Raw genomic sequence first — 18,781 nt, forward strand, 5'->3', positions numbered from 1 at the left:
ATTTTTTTTGGCATTAGTATTCAATGATTGAGAGATACCATATCTTTTTAGTGATAATATTACTGGTAAAGAATACCAAACAGTAAAGCCCTGGTGTTCACTATGAGTGAAATCAGCTTTTTCTCCCATTTCTCTTCTGTCAACAGCCGACACTGTGGACGCCTGCTCTGCCATAAGTGCTCAACAAAGGAGATTCCTATCATAAAATTTGATCTGAACAAGCCAGTTCGAGTTTGCAACATCTGCTTTGACGTCCTGACTCTGGGAGGAGTCTCCTAGTATGCTGTGGAAATAAAGGGATTCCCAGTCAGTGCTCCTGACAGCAGCTCTGCTTACAAGCCCTCTGGATAGGGAAGAGGAGGCCTATACATGTCTTCTGCAATAGACTGAACTAATTAAGGACCCTGTTATGATACATTCTGGTATAAATGACTTTGACTGTAAATGTATTGGGCTGTGATAGACTTCACTAGGAATTCGAGCGGATTGTTGAAACCAAGTGACAAAAGAATTTAGACCCTCTTCTAGTTGCAGTGGGGTATGGAAGCTAAAGTTCTTTGGCTGATGTTTGAAACAATATGAAACAGGTCTGTCCTTGACATGGTGCTTTGCACTGAGCAACTCTATTAAGTCCTGTGGCTTTCAAGCTGCTTAATAGAGCTGGCATTAAGTTTCAGGGTAACCAGGTACCTTTCTTTGCTTTGTCTTAAAGATAAATGTTCCCTTTCTCCAGAGAAGACTTCTTGTGAAGCTAGACTGAGCTGTTGCAACCACTGTTCATTTCAAGAAACTTCAAAAATGTGTGTAGTTCTAAGCATAGCTCAAGAATTGTGGCCTTACAACAGAAAGCTTTACAACATCTGATGCAAAGCAGTCAGAATTGCAGATCCACATCTCGATACCTCCTCAGTAAATGTCTCATTGCCTTTAGCATGTTCAAGAGAAGTGCAAGATTGTTTTAGCCAGTAAATACTCTTCCTCGTATCTGCTAGAGCTGTCAAAGTCTACTTGGTTGGACTTTCATATTTATGTTGCTAGTTCTTCCAGATCATAAAACTTTTATAAATGAACTTAAATGTGCTGAAAGGCCTAAGCATATGCTAAATGGAGAAACACTAAAACTGATTAAGCAGTCTAACTCGCAATACAGCAATAAATGCTGAAGTGCATTATGTATCCCTTGAGGGAGAGTAGCACTTTCCTTTGGTTTAAAGACCCTGGTTAACTGCTGCAGGAGAGTCAGGAACCTGTGCAGAATGTGCTGCACCTCTTAGACATTACATTTGGGTCCAGTTTCAATAGGATTGCTGATGAGTGCGAGCATATTTGGAGGCTTCCTATTAACATTAAGCCTCTGGCCTTGAAGGAAGGATTCTGAACTGGCAGGGCAGTGCCAGGCATTTGGATTAAGCTGCAGTATTTTAATCTGGGCTGGTCCTACTTTCATAAACATGCTGAATCTATGAATATCTAACACCACATTTTTAGGTAAACAGGGAAGTACTTTGATAGACAAGGGTAAAGGCTTCAGTCAGAAGAACTGTGTGCTGAAGCAAAACCACATGCCACGTTAAAGCTTTTTTTCATCCCAAAAGGTGAACCTAGTTTAGACTCAACTGAACATTCCTCATCTCTGCTCCATGAACTAGTGTGCGTTTGTCATTTATTGCCCTGTTTGGAATGGTGATATTGTCAGTCTCAGAGTAATATGAGATGATAAACCAGCCTGCTGCTTTTATGGGAGACTTGCTTGAGGTTTTTATCCAACTTGTACAAGAAGAGGATGGGAGAGGGTATAATTGCTGATGTTTGCACAATGAATTTCACATCAAGTCTCACTTGATCTGCACTTTGATCTTCCAATATGCATCTATTATAACTGGAATCTCACCCTTGTAACACTAGAGAAGAATAATGGATGGTAATACAAATTCACCTCACTGCTTAGGGTCTGCTGCTGTCACATCCCAACAGAATGCCCCGGGTAACACAACTGGTCTCTGTAACACAGTTACTAATACAAACGGTGCATCTCTGGCATAGTGTTCTGTACACTGCCTTCTAGGTGAGTGAGATGGAGAATAATGGTGTCAAAAGCATTTAACTGAAAACTACAGGTGTGGGTTGCTTTTTATTAAGTAGAATAGATGATGGAAAACATTGTACTTGTAGTCCATTGCTTTCTGATGTTTCAGAATATCACTGGCTGCAAATCTCTAGCAGTAAAAGATAAGTGATGGAGAGAAAGTGCATCTGGTGAAAGAAGTCTTGGCTGTAGTGTATCCCATGGTAACATGCTGACTGCCTTCTTGGTTTGGAGCTGCAGTGCTGTGGAGGGGTGAGTGTGTGTTCAGAATACTGAAAGGCCGGGGAGAGGAGTGTTCTTCCAAGGCCACAGCCTATAGACTTCATTGGAAAACTGCACAACATGTCATTGCTAAAGCATTTAAACATCAGTTTTTTCAGTGACTTCTCTGACAGAAGGAGCAAGGGAACAGGGCGCTCAGTTCTAACAGATTAAGGAACCTTTTAAATTATGAAAAATGTAGATCTTGTGAAAATTCAGCCTAACTGAATGGCAAGCTTAAGGTTTTAAAAGTAGAATATTAATTAAAACTGCCTGAAACTCTGGGAAAGATCTGGGAAACCATACATTAATGCTTCTAGGTGGTTTGTGGTTTTTGTTCTACAGTCAATACTGTACCAGCTTTATCACTGAAAGTTGAGGTTACTGCTTAAACTAATGTACGACCTAAAGTGTTAATTCAATTTAAAGCAACTGAATTCAGCAAATTTGACCATTTTTAAAGTGCCTTTGAGAGAGTTTCCTTCCAGCCAACTCTAAGTAGCTTTCTGTCACAGTTTAAAGGAGAAAAGCCCACAACTTGAACCAGAACCCAAGTCAGTTTTCTTCTAGTGCTTCAACTAAAGAGGTTGACCCCACCAAACAACTGGAGGGGCCTGATCCTTTAGGCACTCTGCCTGGTGTTGGTCTGAGTTCTCAGACCTCTGAGATTTTTAGGGGAGTTTTGCTGGCAATGCTCTGCTGCGGGGTACAAATGTGAATGGAGGCGCCTGGTAATGTAGTAGTGGTCAACACATTTCTAACTCCATAAAGAACTGCTCTTCCTTTTTGTAGCAAACTGCAGTTGTGACCAAAACCCCCATCCCTCTTACCCTGCTGTTTTTAAGTGGTATCTGTTAAGACTGAAGTCTGCCAAACGTTAAACAAAAAGGGTAAATGGAAAACAAACCCACTTCTTTCCCTGGGCAGTGGCGCTTCGGGCACTTCAGGGCTGCATGGGAAGTCTGTGGTGGTTTGTACCACGGTGTTTTGTTCTTAGACTGGATTCCTTTTGATTGCAGTCATCCAGAACTCTTATACAAGCACAAAATGTGGTCTGGCTTTTTATTTGTGCATCTAAAAAAGGTGTAGTCGCTGTTTCACACCACTAAGTGGAGTGAGAATGTGAATGTTGAAGGTACTAACAGAGCCTAGCAAGCTTCTAGCTGAAAGCTGACACATGCCTTAATGATTTCCTGTGCTGGAGATCAATGGCTTGTACAACTTCTGACATAGTGCTTATAATTAACAAGTAACAATATGGGAGGTCAAGGCTGGAATTTTTGTTTGTACATCACATGTTAATAGGCAAGTCTTTTTTTTCCTGTAACCAGCAGAGTTGGGTACTGCAGCAAACTCATCTCTAGAAAAATCAAAGCTTGTATGAGTGACAGAAATAACTCTGAACCTTCTAATACCCGCTGTGAAATAGAAAAGGAAGTCTTAGAACAATGGCATTTTATCTGCAATGTTTGTCTGGAGTCATTGTAAAAATGTATTTTTCCAATATGCATTACTTTGTTGTGTAATGATTCTACTTGTAATAAAATGCATAACTAGATAATGCACTGTGCGGTGGGAACCTTGTTAAGAAAGTATCTTCTTCTGTAGAGACAGCTGCTCCTCTGCAAACTGTCCTTTACCAGTCACAAGGATAACTAGGGCTAGAACATTCCATTGGGCATGATGTTATTCTTTGTTCAGAAACTATTCCAGATACTCATTTCAATGTTGTGGAAGTGCTACAACTGTTCTTTTGGCTGATGAGGTCTGTGTTCTAGTTTATGCCATATAGTCATCTTGAATGCCTTATCTATAATCATTCTTATGAAACAATCTTAACTTCTTACAGGGCAGAGCTGGGTCATGGGGTAAATTAGTTCTGGGCTCAGATGCATTTAAGTGGAGCAGCTGAGCGGGACTCAAAGTAACAAACTCTTAGTGCATTTGGTTCTATACTGGTGGGCAGCTTTGCCTCCTGGAAGAGCATTAACTGCTGCAGCTTTACTTGGGGACAAGGAAAGCTTCAGTGCAATAGCAAAACTGACCAAAACATCCTGGTGAGATTGTGATGCATTAGCCTTTTATTAATAAAACTTACTTAAGTACAGATGAATGGTGAGCTTTATTAGAGCACTGTCTCTGACTTGACCCCTGTGTAACTGTCACTAGTATTTTCTTCCCAATTTCTTCTACCAGGGGAGAGTTAGAAGTTTGAATGGCAGTAGCAACAAGAATCTTGGACTGCTTCAGGTCAGTGCTTTAACAGATGACCTATTCCTAGTGCAAGACAACCTTTTTTCCCTTCATGCTGTTTCCAAACACTAAATGGAGAAATAAGCTGTGAAGGGGTCTTCAACCAACTTTAACATTTAAGTAACACAATCCCATCTTGCCTTCCTGCAGCAGCTTATTTAATTTTTTTTTGTGTACCTACTCAGATCAAAATGAGCATTTCAGCACTATTTGCACAGTGCTCAAGTGTAGAGCAAGATGGAAATTGCTTACAAGTTACACAGCTGGTACACCCTCACTAGGACTCCACCTTCTGATGACTGGCCCTTACAAACTACTTTACACAGTATTTAATAATCTGGAACTTGCTGCAACTTTTAAATAGCTTTCAAAGACACCAATAATTTTTGGGGATAGTTTGATGTTGTTAAAGATGTGAATGAAAGTAAATGACATGCAGACACTCAATGGCCTCTAAATTGAGACAATGAAGTGCTTCTGTGCAGCTCCTGCCTGTGATTTTATGCAGCTTTATCTTTAGCAGTGTTATGTGAAATGCCCGTTTCAATCCCAAAGATGGCACAAGCTCATGGCTGAATTTCAGTTCTAAAAGTGTGACTGGGAACTTGCCAGCTGTGTGATGGTTCTGCTGCCCCTCTCTACACATCCAGCTTGCCCTGGTGACCGCTAAGAGCTGTCACAGCTGCCTGCGACTGCCTTGGGACTTCTCTGTGAGATTATGGTGGAAAAGACACCACAAAACCAGGTAAAAAAAAAAAAAAGTTTATTACAATAGCATGTACACATTTTAACTGTGGTACAGGTCCTATCCACAGCAGTGGTAGCCTTATCTAACTATCGCAGGTGAAAAGTGCTGCACTATTGTCCTGCTGTCACTGCCATGGAGTGATCACTCCTGAAGTGATGCTGCCGGGCTTCCCGCAATCTCACTCATTACTAATTAGACTTGTGGGACTTTAGAGGCGATAGTCTCTCAGAACTAATGGGTTTATAAACACCTCAAGCTGTTTATGAAGAGGTGGTAGCTGCCTTAAGCAACAGAACTGAACACAGATCTGTGCGGCAGCTGGACTGTGTGTGATTTTGGTGTCTCTTGAGGCTGCACCTGAAACTCATCCTAACAGTAGACCTGACTGCAGTGGCTTCCCCGTGGCCTGGGCTTTACAGCGCCTCAGCCCTACACAGGATATTCCCTTGTCTTTTTCAGTTCCATGCAGAAATGGTGTTATAACAACTTGCTCTGCTCTTCTGGGAGTTGCTCGCATGACTGATTTTTGCCAGCTATGATAAAATACATAAAAATTTTAAGGGATCCAGGCCTTGTGACGATACATCCAGCTGCAGCCTACAGCCTGATAGACACATACCCGATGGGAAGAGGTCACACACCAGAATGGAAATAGGTAGAGGGTGGCAGCAGCACAGTTGTGTTGCCACGTAGCTTTAGTTATTGCCTATTTAAAACCACCAGTTACTGGTCTGAGTAGTTTGAAAGTTGTGAATCAGAGGACCAGGATGGTGAGGTTAATATAAAACAACGATCCTCACAGGTGGCTCCAAATATCTTCTTTGCACAGTATCTAATACAAACACTGAATGAGGAAATACAGCCATGACCTTTGCCTTCTGTACTCCAGGAATTTGATAAAGCTTGTGTATAACTAAACCGCACAAGTTCCTACATACCTTAATTGTAGGAGAAATTGAGGCTTCTCCTTGCCACCTTTAAACTCTTTGGAGTAAATCGGGTGCCCGGAAGGACCATTTGCACGACACTGCAGTAGCAGAGTCCAAATGACTGTGCACAATCTGAGGTCAGTGATGCTGCTGCAGCAGCTCCTATGCTCGCTGCCTCAAAACACAACACGTTGCACCCACCACCATGCACACAAGCATCTATTTCCTGACTGCAAAAGAAATCAGGTTTTAAATATAACCCAGGTTGTGCATCTTACAGTTTGTTGCCAGATGTAGATACCACAGGAATAAAGCTCTAAAGAAGTATCCCATTGCTGATTTTTCAGCCACTAACTTGGCTGAAGTGTTTCCTCCTTCTCTCAAATCCATCTCCACACACTAGAAAAAGAGTCACAAATAACATGAAATTGTTGGTGCTCCCTTTGCCCAGACAGACGGAAGGGAATGGAGCTGGAGCTGTAGCTGCCCACCCAAAGTGCAGCATTTCCCGGTTGGACTCTGCACCATTCTCGGACCCAGCGCTCGGCATCACACCTTGAGGACGCACTGCGAGGCCAGCGGATCGCAACCCTTGTATTCCTCCAGCTGAGGGTTATCCAGGTCGCCTCTGTCGCCGTGCTCTGCCGAATCCGGCTGTCCCCACGGGGCACCCGCAGTCCTCACACACACACAGCGGCTGCCTCTTGAACCAGGCTGGTACAGCTTGCGGGGGACCCCAGTCCAGTCTCTGCTCACTCCCCCGCTAAGAGTGGAAAATTAAAATAAATTACAATTCAAACCTGCGAAAACGCTTCCAGCAAATAGAGAATCATTAGATTAAAACACCAAGACAATCTGGGAGAGTTCAAACTAACACTACACTCACTGAGGTGGACTTTGCTCCCAACAGCCAACATCCATCCTACAGATTTCCAATACCTTTTTATTGCTGGTGCTTCAGAAACCTGTGGCCTGAACCTGGTTTCATCAGTGCTGCTACACACTGTCACCCTTCTGGCAGCAACAAGCTTCTGCTGCCCACGCTTCTATTGCTGAAAAAAGGAATAACAGCCCTACGTACACAGCACGTCTAACAGCAAAAGGTCTTTTCTGGGGTTAGCTCATTGCTCGCAGACAACCACACACCACCCTCTGTGCCGTGACTGCTATTGAGACTGATTTTGAGAACTAGGGCAAAAGGAAAGGAAATCTGTTACTTCTGCAACTACTTCCTAGCCAAAGCATTTTACAGTGCGATTCGTGAAATGATTTAATCTTAAAACAAAATAAACTAAACTGAGAGAGGAACACAACTAAATAGGCCAAGTAGGAAATGACTATTCAAAGCTCAACCTAATTTTTACATGCTTTTAAGTAAAAACTGCTGTGGCCATAGGCGGTGAGACAGGCTGTGAAACTGTCTGAAAACCATGAGCTAATCCTTGGATTCCTGATAGGTAAGAAACCCTGCTTGAATTCAGCAGATGGTCCTAGCAGGATTTCTATTCTGTACTCCCAGAACAGGAGGATCATGTGCACACATGGCAACTTTTGAAACCTGATTTCAATTCCAATGGGATAGAAGAATTTTCCTCACAAAAAAAATTCCTAAAAGCGTTAATGATCCGGATTAAACTTCATTTTCCTTTTACCCACTCAGCAGGTGAGTGAGCAGAGCTCCCCTCCACCACCTCACGCTGGAGAACAGCCCAACCTCCACGTCTGTGGAACTCCAGACTGGGGGAAGGTCACCAGCGGCTGCTGGACTGGCAGAGAAAATCTAGGGACTCCAATTCACTGAGCAGCAGCCTGAGGAATGCAGATGGGACGGGACCGTGCCCTGCACACGCTCCAGCCATGCCAGCGATCAGCACCTTAGGACTGACCCAGGCCCTTCCATGAAGTCAGCAGACCTCACCTACAGACTATGGAGAGTGGTGGCTGCAGGAGCCAGGACATCTTCCTACGCTGCTCCTGCTGGGAGAGGCGACAACAAAGCTCACGGCATCCAAAACAAGGGCAGAAATGCTCTGCTCCATGACGGCAGGAAGGCAGAGTTTACCTCTGTCTGGAGCACCAGAAACGGCTGCCCTTGGCAGAGCTCCATTCCGAGTTGCAGGATGGAAACTGCTGCTGCCTCTGCTCGCTTTCGGCCTTCAACTTCTGAGCTTCCTCAATGGCAGCCTCTGCCTGCCTTAAGGCTTCTGTCGGTGCCCCATTTTCATCATAGAATCTGCCCACCAGCTTCCCTGGGAGAGAAGAACGTGATCAGTTAAGATCACGGTGTTTTCAGGAAAGAAAAATGAGTTCTGTGTGTTTTTTTTTTTTAATTTGTTATTTAAAGATGAAAAAAGGAAGCTCTCACCATGGCCCAGTTTTAAAAACTAACAGAACTGAGCTTACATCCCTTCCATTCTTGGATCACACAGCAAGTTACCCATATTAATAATCCACACAGGACAAGCGGAGGCACAGCCTCTTTAGAGATCACAGAGTCAATGGCCCTTTCAGCTGCAGAACTCACAAGTCCTTCCCGCTCATGCACCTCATTCCCCAAAATAGTTTCCCTGCGCTGCTGCTCCTACAGTCCCCTGAGTCCTGCTAATTCCAGCACTCACAGCGCTGGCTTTGTGCATTTTGCTCAGCAGAGACAAATAAAAGCAGGGCAGAGAGCTGACAGCTCTGGGCAGGACAACTGTTAAGCTTTGCCTTAGAATAAAGCAGACCTCAGACTAGGTCTGAATTAGCAGCAGCTGATTCAGCGCCGTGGTCTCCTGCAGGAGGGGAAGACCCTGCATAGACACAATCACAGAATGGTTTGGGTTGAAGGGCCCTCCCCAGCTCCCCCAGTGCCCCCGCTGCCATGAGCAGGGACATCTTCACCAGCTCAGGTTGCTCAGAGCCCCGTCCAGCCTGGCCTGGGATGTCTCCGGGGATGGTTCATCCACCACCTCTCTGGCCAACCTGGGACAGGCCCTTAGGGCCAACAATTTCTTCTTTGTGGCCAATGGGAAAGTTGGCTTTAAATAAGCTCAGTCAAACTGCAGATTAGCCTGAAAAGAAGCAGGCTGAGCCCTTTGCTCATCTCCAGGCCAGCACAATCAAACCGATCCCAGTATCCGAGTCCGCTCAGGTATCTTCACAACACGAAGCACGAACACGGCCTTTAAAGTGAAGAACCAGCCAAGGCTAAAAGAGGCTGAGAACCTCATCAGTAGGTGATGCAGCGCCGCGTCAACCCTCTGTCGCCCACCTACTCTCCCCACGCGTGGTTCCCCAGCCAGACCCACCTACCCACGGGCTCGTAGTGCTGTCCATAGAAGACCAGCCAGCTCTGCACCGCCAGCATCTCACCCGGCGACAGCCCCGACACGTCGTCCACCAGCCCCGCCTGGGTGAAGTCCCCGGTGGCAAACGCTCTGGTGGCGTCTCTGCCTGCGAGGAGGGCGGGCGGTGAGCCCCGAACAGCCCCCGCCGAGCCCCATGGCAGCCCCAGGCCCTCCCGCCCCGCTGGCGGTACCTGCGAGGCTGCTGTAGGCACCGCCGGGCCCGTAGTGCCTGCGGCCGCGCTCCACGTCGAAGATGCGGCCCAGCACGGCCAGGTAGAGGCCGGGCTCGCCCGGTGCCCCGCGGTACCGGCCCAGCTCGGCGGCGCTGAGCAGGCGGCCGCGGGGCGCCGTCAGCCAGGCGCGGGGATCGAACCCCTGGCCCAGCAGCAGCCAGGGGCGGGGATCGAACCCATGGCCCAGCAGGCAGGCGGCCCCCAGGCACAGCAGCGCCGCCGCGCCCCGCCACATGGGGCCGCACCGCGAACGCGCCCGACCCCTTCACGACACTTTCCTCGCCGCACGGCAGCGTGGCGTTTGTGTGAGCGTGGGGACGGGGGGGGGTGTAAAGTGTCCTTCCCGCGGCGGCGCTTTACGGCGAGTGTCGCGCGGTGCGGCCGCGCAGTGCGGTTGTGGGGCGGAGCGGGACGTTGTCGCTTGGCGGCAGTGTGGCGCGGCCGCCGCCGGCCGGGAGCTGACAGGTGCGGCGGGCCGGGGAGTTGCTGACTAACCGGGCCGGGCGGAGCCGGGGCGGCGGCGGCCGGGGGAAGAGGAAGGAGAAGCGGCTCTATCGAGCCCCGGGTCGCAGCGTCGGCGCCTCCGAAGGGGCTCATGGGGACGGCGGTGAGCCACAGCAGTGAGGAGGAGGAGGAGGGTGCCGAGGAAGGCATGGAGGGGGCGGCCGCCGCGCCTCAGCCCGGCGCTCCCTTCCCGCCCGGCGCCGCCACCAGCCCGGCGCCCCCGCTGCCGCCGGCCGAGGTGCTGCTGGAGCAGGCCCGGCTGCGGGAGGCCACGGCCCGGCTGCGGGAGGCGGCGCTGCCGGAGCCGCTGGTGTCGCGGCACCACGGGACGCTGGTGCGCTGGCTGGAGGAGCGGCTGAGCCGCGGCGACGAGGCCGTGAGCCTGGAGCAGTTCTGCGAGGTGCTGGAGAGCGTGTCCCGCCTGGCCGCCGGCTCCCGCGGGGAAAGCGAGGAGGTGAGCGGGACGGGGAACCGGCTACACCCCGGGAGTCTGCCCGGTGATGGCGGGGACGGGAGGGACCCCCTGGGTGCTGCGAGGGGCGGGTCACACTCGACCCGGGGGTGGTTCCCGGGTCTCCCTCGGCCCGGCGAGGGTTCGCTGGCACCGGGTCCGTTCCGGGCTCCCCGTACCGGCGGCCACTGGCACGACCGTAGGGACCTCGGTCACCCCATCCAGGTAACTGGGACAAGGCTGGGCCGGAGGGATCTGCAGTGAGGCTGGAAAAGTGTCTGTTCCTACCGATAGACAGCCTGTCAACTCAGAGATATCTTATTGTTTTGGTTTTTTTTAAATGGATTCCTGTTTTCAGTGATCATGCTTAGCAGGCAGTTGTGAATAAAATGGTTATTTACAACCGTATTTCTGCTAGTGCGGGTGGTGGTAGCACAGGTAGGAAATCCTGTACAATTTCTCTGAGGTAATTCACAGTGATATCAGCGAGTCACAGTTTACCAGGCTTAATTTTGTTGTCGCTTTTCAAACTCAGCAGAGAAATTGTCAAGTATCTCATTGATGTCTCAACACTAATTGTAAAGCAAGAGTTTTGGAAAAGTTGTAGGAAAGTAGTGTAACAGATTTCCCGCTCCACAGACAGAAGGTCTGAAGGTTTTAGTGGTAAAAGAGAGTTACAGTTTCCTTTCTGCTGTGGGAAAGGATATGGGGAACTTAACATCTAGAACATTTTAACTTTACTCTCTTGCTAGCAAATCATATTGGGAATGTCACACCCAGTTGAGAAGGCGGTTGTGTCTGAATTTGTTACTGCCTGCAGTTCTGAGTCTCACCGGTGCCTTCCCTCTGCCTTTGGGTTGCTCCCGAGGAGGAGAAATTCTTGGTACACTGTTAAATCACACATACGCTCCTTGAAATAAGTGCTGACATGTTAACAAAGCTACTGGAGATTGGGAAGAGATTAATTCTGTTGCACAGATAGGTATGTTTACACCAGACTGGTTTAAGTAGCTTGCTAAAATACGGTCTGCATTTCCGGTTCCTTTGTGAGAGCCAACAATGAGCACTTCATTTGTAATGACCATAAGGGTGAAATCCATACAGCAGGGTTCTTTCTGTCTGTATAAAAAATGGAGCTTTGAGGATCATCTGCATTGCGCAACCTCCTCTGCATAAAGAATATAGGGTTTGGGATCACTTTTTTCCTGCTTTTGGGAGTGGGGAAAAAACTTGTCAAAGGATTTGTCATGGTGCGGGTATGTGGTCACATCTTGTCTGTCCTGTGAAGCTGAGATGTCAAGAGTTGCGTGGAAAACTTTGATGTCATTGTTTCTGCAGCTGGCACAAGCCCCTGAGCTGTAGCATTTTAGATTTCCAGGATGTATTTTACACTGATGAGGAGTTGGTTCGTGGGCAGCAGGTCAACAGGTTTCACTTTTTGGTGTTTCCAGAATCCTGTTGACACAGACTACATTTTAATCTGCCTGTTAAGTTTATCTGTTCTCAATGTGAGGCTCCTGAGCCACATACTTTGAGTGCTTTATAGCAGAATGGACCTCTATTTAAACAAAATCAATTTTCTAGTTAAACTGAGTCCTTTTTTCATTCATTGGTGCTTCAGCAGCTGTTGTATAATGTATCCAACTTTTGCTTGAAACATTAATGCTTCAGTTCTACTGAGAGCGAAGGATGAAATACGGTTTTCTTAAGTCACACTTTGGATGTTTTGTCCTGCTGTCCAGTTCCTGAGCTGCCTGTGAGATGAGGGGGCGATTTTTCCATGTGCTGTGTTTCCCAGCGACCACCCAATCCATCATTTCCCAGGAAAGATGTTTATTTTATGTTTCTGCCTGTTCAGGGTTGAAGTGGGCAGGAAGTGTGTGGCCTTAATGCTTTTACTTAGGAGCAGAATGCGGCTGGGTTGTGGTAAAGCTGTTACTGCAGTTGTACCGTGTCCCAGTCACGAACACAACTCAAACACTCTGCATACAGGTTTGCATACTGATTTTTAATTATTTTTCCCTTTTTTTTTCTTGCTTATACCACCATTGCACAGGGCAGCCTGTCTGAGCAGCAGAAATTGTGGATGCTTTATGTCAAATACGGAGTTTAAATTATACCGAACAATAATAATTTCAGAGTTCTAGGGTTGGTGCAATCTGCTGAGATCATAGGGAGAGTTTAGAATAAAAACATACAGCATTGAGATGCAAAGAAAAGCATATATGTGGTAATCTCTTCTTATGTGAAAGTATAAGAAATTGGATTAAGGCAGCTACTGGCAGATCCTGCCTTCTCATCCTGCATGTGCTTTGTTTTCACTGATAACATCACCAAACTTGCTCGCTTCTTCACTTCTTATTTTAGGAATGGCACCATTTGACTTCAAATGCAAGGAGGAAAAGTTATAGTGGCAAGAGTGATGTGGTGTGAAACTGTACATTGAGTTGTTTGGGCAACTGAGTCACGTTTGTTAAAATTAATTCCCTCTGTATTGTTGTCCTCAAGCAAAGGCTTTGGTTTTTTTGCTTCATTGTCTACCTGATGCCAGCACCGGTCATCTTTGCTGCTAGGAATAATTTCACAAGAGTTTATTAAACTGCTACACTCAAATTCAACTCTCTCCCGCAGAAGTGAGTTGGAGCTTTAATTGACTAAAATACGACATTTCAATTCTGTTGCCTGCTGAGGACTCTGCTCTCGTTTAGGTGGTGTAATTATGTCATAGTTAATTGGCAGGTTATTTTGATCTAATTATGTTGGATTATTTCTCTCTAGGGTCGTAGTTCTGATGATATATCAAGTTTGATAATCAGGGAGCAAACCCAGAGATGAAAGCATAAGCTTTGTCCCAAACAACCCTGATTCCTTGACTCATTTGTCATGAATTCAATACTACGGAGGAAGAGATTATTTTGATTTTTTTTTGTTTAATGGTATTATAATGTTTACTGCTACGGTTTCTATGAAATACCTTGAATTTCTGCTTGAAGTAAATGTGCTGAAATAAATGTTCTTTTTTTGTTCTTCCTCAGGCCTTTGCACAATTTGATGCTGAAGGAGATGGCACTGTAGATGTGGAGAATATGCTGGAGGCTCTCAAGAATTCTAGTGGAGCTAATCTTCAAGGGGAGCTTAGTCATGTAATCAGGCAACTGCAAGCTTGTTCACTAGTTCCAGGTATGAGAACAGTGACAAAACAAATGGATTCCCAAGTCCTGCCCTATATAAGGGATGCTGCTTCAATAAATTGCTTTACTGTTGTTGCTTGTCCTAGTCTTATCAGAAGCAAATTCCAAGTCATTCTCGCTTCTCTAGTATCAAACAAGTGAAGTTGCTGTGAATTGAAAATTTCCCATAATTACATCCAGCTAACTTGCTTTGAAAAATAACCAATATTTTCTTCTCTGTGTGACTAGGGAGCTACTTATCCTGGTTTGGTTTATCTCATAGGCACAAACCAGTTTCTCACAAACTCTTGGTGAGTGCCCAGCTAATGCAGTCTTGTGCTTGGGAACGGGAGGAATAAATCCTCCGTTGAGTCTGTTTCAGGGGATGAGTCATGTACTTTATTATTATATTGTTATTTAGTGTTGGAAATCCTGCTAAAATGTAATTCATGTATTATAGCGTATGGTTTGGAAAGTGCCGGTTTCTAGAATTTTTGGGATAAGTCTCAGTTACTGACTTTCCCTCCAAGCTGTTGAGAAGTGGCTGAAGGGGATTTGGAATGTGGTTCCAACATTGGCTCCCGTGCTTAATTTGGATTTACCTTGTGATAAGGTGAAGAGGGAAAAATGATGACCTGGTCAAGTCAGGTGTTGCAACAAAGAGAAAAATAATGTCTCTTTCTAGGTTTTATTGATATATTTTCTGAATCAAAAGAGTGTCTTGGTCTTCACGCTTCAATGATACTGAGATTCTTGCATCGGAATCGGATTTCTAGTACTGCCATCCCTTACCCAGTGCTGGAGTACTTCAACAATATCTGCACTATGCGCTCCTCTGTACTGAAGGATTCTTTAGATCGACTTCTTCTAAAAGAGAGAGGTATGTAATATATATATATTTTTTTTTTCAGGATGGCATTGTAACCATAACTTGAAGATAAAATAGAAAACTATCTTTTCTGTTTAATGTTTAGTCTTTAACAGACTTGACTTTTGATGTACTCTGTACTCTGCATTGGGGAGGCCACACCTGGAGTATTGTGTTCAGTTCTGGGCCCCTCAGGTCAGGAAAGAGATTGAAGTGCTGGAGTGGGTCCAGAGAAGAGCAACAAGACTGGGGAAGGGACTTGAACACAAGACCTGTGGGGAAAGGCTGAGAGACTCTATGGCAGAGTGATTATAAAGGTATAACAATTCTCAAAACAAGCAAAAGAACAATGTCACAAGTGATTTCTCTTTTGCAGAATACCCCAGTGACTTGAATGGGAATCAGGAGCTGGACAAGCTGAAGTCTGTCACAAAGTGCTATACTCACATCGAGACCTCATCCAATTCTGCTGATATTGATAAGATGACAAATGGAGAAACTACGTCTTTCTGGCAGTCGGATGGGAGCGCTCGCTCGCACTGGATACGGTGAGCGACACTGCAACACACAGCGAGTTTTGGGGTTGTTAGTCCTTGCATTTTTCAGCCAGCAGGGTGTAATTGAAACAAATTGTGGAATTAATGAGTGACAGATAAATATAGTTGAAAGCAGAAGTCATTAATTTCTGCCTAAAGTTTAAAGGCCTAACCACTAAGTAGAAGTGTTCACCTGTAGAATGCATGTGTCTCCCATGCTGACACATTCCCTTGTTGGGTAGCTAAGCTTTTCACACTGTATTACAGATGCAGTGGTTAGTACTTGAATAGAAGCACTTTGCCGCTGTCTTGAAAGTTCCATGAAGCAGAAATGCCCCACAAAGCAAAAATATTTAGTGTTTTTTTAGTAGTAGATCTAAGAACATACACTTAAAAAATATAAAGATCTCATTTTGGTCATTATTGACCATACATTTTTATTCCTGAGGAACAAATTCTCAGGTGAAAAGCTGACCAACAGAAAATTCTGCAGTCTTACTGTCAGAGGTGACTGTCTTTTCAGTCAATTCCAGGTTTTCTAACTCGTCCACTGTGATACGGGGTTAGTAATGCATGTGAAGCATTAGGTAATTTCTGGGGGATTCATTTGTGTTTGTAGAAGTGAAAACTAGGTGAAGCTTAGCTACAAGTGAAGTGCTTGACTTCTCTTTGCAAGAACTGTTTTATCTTCTTTGCTTTGCAGTTTAAAGATGAAACCAGATGTTGTTTTGAGACATCTGTCCATCGCGGTGGCAGCGAATGACCAGAGCTACATGCCGCAGCAGGTGACAGTGGCAGTGGGACGGAATGCCAGCAGCCTTCAGGAGGTCCGAGACGTTCACATTCCCAGCAACGTCACCGGCTATGTAACGCTGCTGGAAAACGCGAACATTAGCCAGATGTGTGAGTCAACAGAGATACCGCTGGTGTATCGTTTTATTGCTTTTTCGATGGTGAAAGGTTGGGTAGATCGTAGAGTGATGTGTTGAAATGTCACTCATTGGAGCAGAGACTTTTGACCTCATCCTTGGGTCAGAGAAATTGTTTTAATTGTAGTTTAATTTCTAACCGATAAGAGAGTCTTCTGAGTCTTTCTCATGACATCTGTAACATGGGCTTAAGGGTCGAATGGCTAAGGATGTAGTTTTAGCCTCTCAATTTGAAGACACAGGGCAATATTACACTATCTTTGCTTGCAAAGTGAAAGCTTATGTTGCATAATAGTGTCTAGCAAAATATCTGCTTCTGAGCAACTTTTTTTTTGGTAGAAAAGCCCTGAAGTTGACCAGATGATTTCTGTCAAGCAGGTTTTATGCTCAGGTTTTTTAAGCAGTGTTATTTTTAAGTCTGGTAGATCTGTGGGTGCTATATTGCAATCAGAGGAAAGCTGCTCCTTCCTAAGATGGTTTCTGCAGCTGCAGAAGTTCTGTCCCTTCAGTTCACATAGATGCTTTTCACCAAGTGGAGCTTTCACTGCCACGAAGCGGGCAGCGAGGATGTTGTTCCTCAGAAGTAACTAGGACTATGTCAGCTATACAAAATGGTCAACTTACATGAAAATTTTTCTGTAACTTAAGCATTTTAGGCTTTACTCCTTTTTCGCTCTTTTCTTCACTACCACTCCCAAGATACTTCCTATGTATGTAGGTAAAAAGGTACTGGAGAATAATCTGTAATCTTTTTCCACTTTGAGGGTCTTTTACTACTTTTTTCCTAATTTCTCGCTGTATAATATGTCATGGACCCCATAGGCCATTTAAAGGCTAAATTTTCCAAATCGTAGGGTGCCTATTGAAGAAACGTGTATAGTTGTCCATATGTGGGAGTACTGTTACATATCTGCTGCTGTTTTTCTAAGAGGTTTTGCAGGAATATCTGGATTCTTCTAGCAGAAGAAACGAGGTGAAAAAATGTCTATTTTGTGTTTTGGCAGATGTACAGATAAACATCAAGCGTTGCCTTAGCGATGGGTGCGACACCAGAATCCACGGGCTCAGGGCTGTGGGGTACCAGAGAGTTAAGAAGGTGGGCGTCTCTGTGTGCGATGCTTCCGCTATCTGGTACTGGTCTCTGCTGACCTCTCTGGTAACAGCTTCCATGGAAACAAATCCAGCATTCGTTCACACTATTCTGCAAAATACTCAGTAAGTACCAAACTTCCGTGGTGTGTGATTTTTTTTTTTAAATACTTCTAGTTTTACTAAATTAATCTACCTTGTCTAACTGGTTTCCACTCCCTCCATTAAGGTGTTTAAGCTTCTTGGTTATCACACTGTTTAAATTTGGTATGTCTCTTTAATCTATTTGCACATACTGGAACAACTGTAATTCTCCTACCTGTTGTATCTAATCTAGTTGTTAAGCCGTGACTGAATGGACACTTCAAAATCCATTTTTAACCTATTTACTTGTAATAATTTTGAGAATCCCAAAATTAATAAATTTTCTTTGTTAACTTTATTGATTGCAACCATTGAATACCTCCCACTTATGACTGGAGCTTAATTTAGCTTTATTTTCAGCAAATTTTTGTTTGTGTAACGCCTTGTCGTGCATTCTATGGGGATACAGTATCTCTGTAGATATTTGCTTGCGGTCGTTGCCGTTTTCTGGGTAACATTTCCTGGTTTGGCTGCCAAACGCTTCTGCTCGATGACTGGAAGGATCGGAATCCTAATAAAATTGTTACACACCCACATCAACTTTTATAGAGCTTAGTTAGCTTGATGCCACCATGCTGGAGAGCGCTGCTGTCATTAGGTTAATGAATGCTGCAGGCTGAAGTCCATTAAGCCTATAATTTAATTTGTGTGATCTATGAAACCTCTTTAAAGTTTAGATAACTTTATACATGCTCATGTCTGAGGAAAACTCACATTTGCAAGCTTTGCTAAAACTGGAAGCCTTCAGTTTTACTGTAGTTTAGATATTTTTTTAGAAATATAACATGAATACTGAGCTTAAATAGTAAATAATAAAGCTGAAAAAAGTTATAATGGAGAAATCTTGACTATAAATATGCTTTCAGGAATTATAAATTCAGTGTTTGAAATGATAAAGCACACTTTACTATTGGATAGAGTGAATTTGAAGCTGCATAAGAATTTCTGTTTTTGGGGTGATTACGTTATCTTCGGAAATCAAAAATTCTGATCTGAGCTAACAAGATTCTCTCCTGGTTTCTGTAATTGTTCTGAAATAATTTAAAAGCAATTTCCCCTTTATTAACAGGCTCTTTGTTCAAATCATTTAAAAAGAAGCAGTGTTTGGACTCTAAGCTATTTCAAATGCTGTCACAGGTTTAATTCAACCCCCCTTGACCTATTTCTCTCAATAAATCTGAGATTATGAGACTAGATTCAAGATCACCCAGCAGTTGCTGAACTTTACCTGCCTAGAAAGCGATACCATTT

At 44.8% G+C, this 18,781-nt stretch overlaps 3 protein-coding genes across 6 annotated transcripts in view; 2 read left to right on the forward strand and 1 right to left on the reverse strand.

Moving 5' to 3' along the window:
* ANKFY1 (ankyrin repeat and FYVE domain containing 1) overlaps positions 1-4,454 on the forward strand; it is a 32,836-nt gene extending 28,382 nt beyond the window's left edge. For both annotated transcript variants that reach the window (XM_065852884.2, XM_071817113.1), the window contains one exon: positions 147-4,454. In XM_065852884.2, coding sequence (XP_065708956.1) covers positions 147-279 — 133 coding nt within the window. In that variant the 3' untranslated portion in view covers positions 280-4,454. The remainder of the gene's footprint in view (positions 1-146) is intronic.
* Positions 4,455-5,348: 894 nt separating this feature from the next.
* Positions 5,349-10,147, reverse strand: CYB5D2 (cytochrome b5 domain containing 2). 2 transcript variants are annotated; one of them, XM_065853470.2, is made up of 4 exons: positions 9,798-10,146; positions 9,572-9,712; positions 8,340-8,526; positions 5,349-7,040 (listed from the first exon to the last, which is right to left on the reverse strand). In XM_065853470.2, the coding sequence occupies exons 1-4, from the start codon at positions 10,072-10,074 to the stop codon at positions 6,827-6,829; spliced, it is 819 nt and encodes a 272-aa protein (XP_065709542.1). In that variant the 5' UTR covers positions 10,075-10,146; the 3' UTR covers positions 5,349-6,826. The 2 variants fall into 2 exon arrangements, with proteins under 2 accessions (XP_065709542.1, XP_071673215.1); XM_071817114.1 differs by lacking the exon at positions 9,572-9,712 and having other exon boundaries at positions 9,798-10,147.
* A 112-nt stretch (positions 10,148-10,259) lies between these two features.
* Positions 10,260-18,781, forward strand: part of ZZEF1 (zinc finger ZZ-type and EF-hand domain containing 1) — a 59,008-nt gene continuing 50,486 nt past the window's right edge. For both annotated transcript variants that reach the window (XM_065853043.2, XM_065853044.2), the window contains exons 1-6: positions 10,260-10,797; positions 13,830-13,974; positions 14,650-14,844; positions 15,209-15,380; positions 16,072-16,271; positions 17,302-17,512. In XM_065853043.2, coding sequence (XP_065709115.1) covers positions 10,435-10,797; positions 13,830-13,974; positions 14,650-14,844; positions 15,209-15,380; positions 16,072-16,271; positions 17,302-17,512 — 1,286 coding nt within the window. In that variant the 5' untranslated portion in view covers positions 10,260-10,434. The remainder of the gene's footprint in view (positions 10,798-13,829; positions 13,975-14,649; positions 14,845-15,208; positions 15,381-16,071; positions 16,272-17,301; positions 17,513-18,781) is intronic.

The sequence above is a fragment of the Patagioenas fasciata genome, chromosome 19 (assembly GCF_037038585.1).
Source record: "Patagioenas fasciata isolate bPatFas1 chromosome 19, bPatFas1.hap1, whole genome shotgun sequence".
In the NCBI taxonomy this organism is placed as follows: Eukaryota; Metazoa; Chordata; class Aves; order Columbiformes; family Columbidae; genus Patagioenas; species Patagioenas fasciata.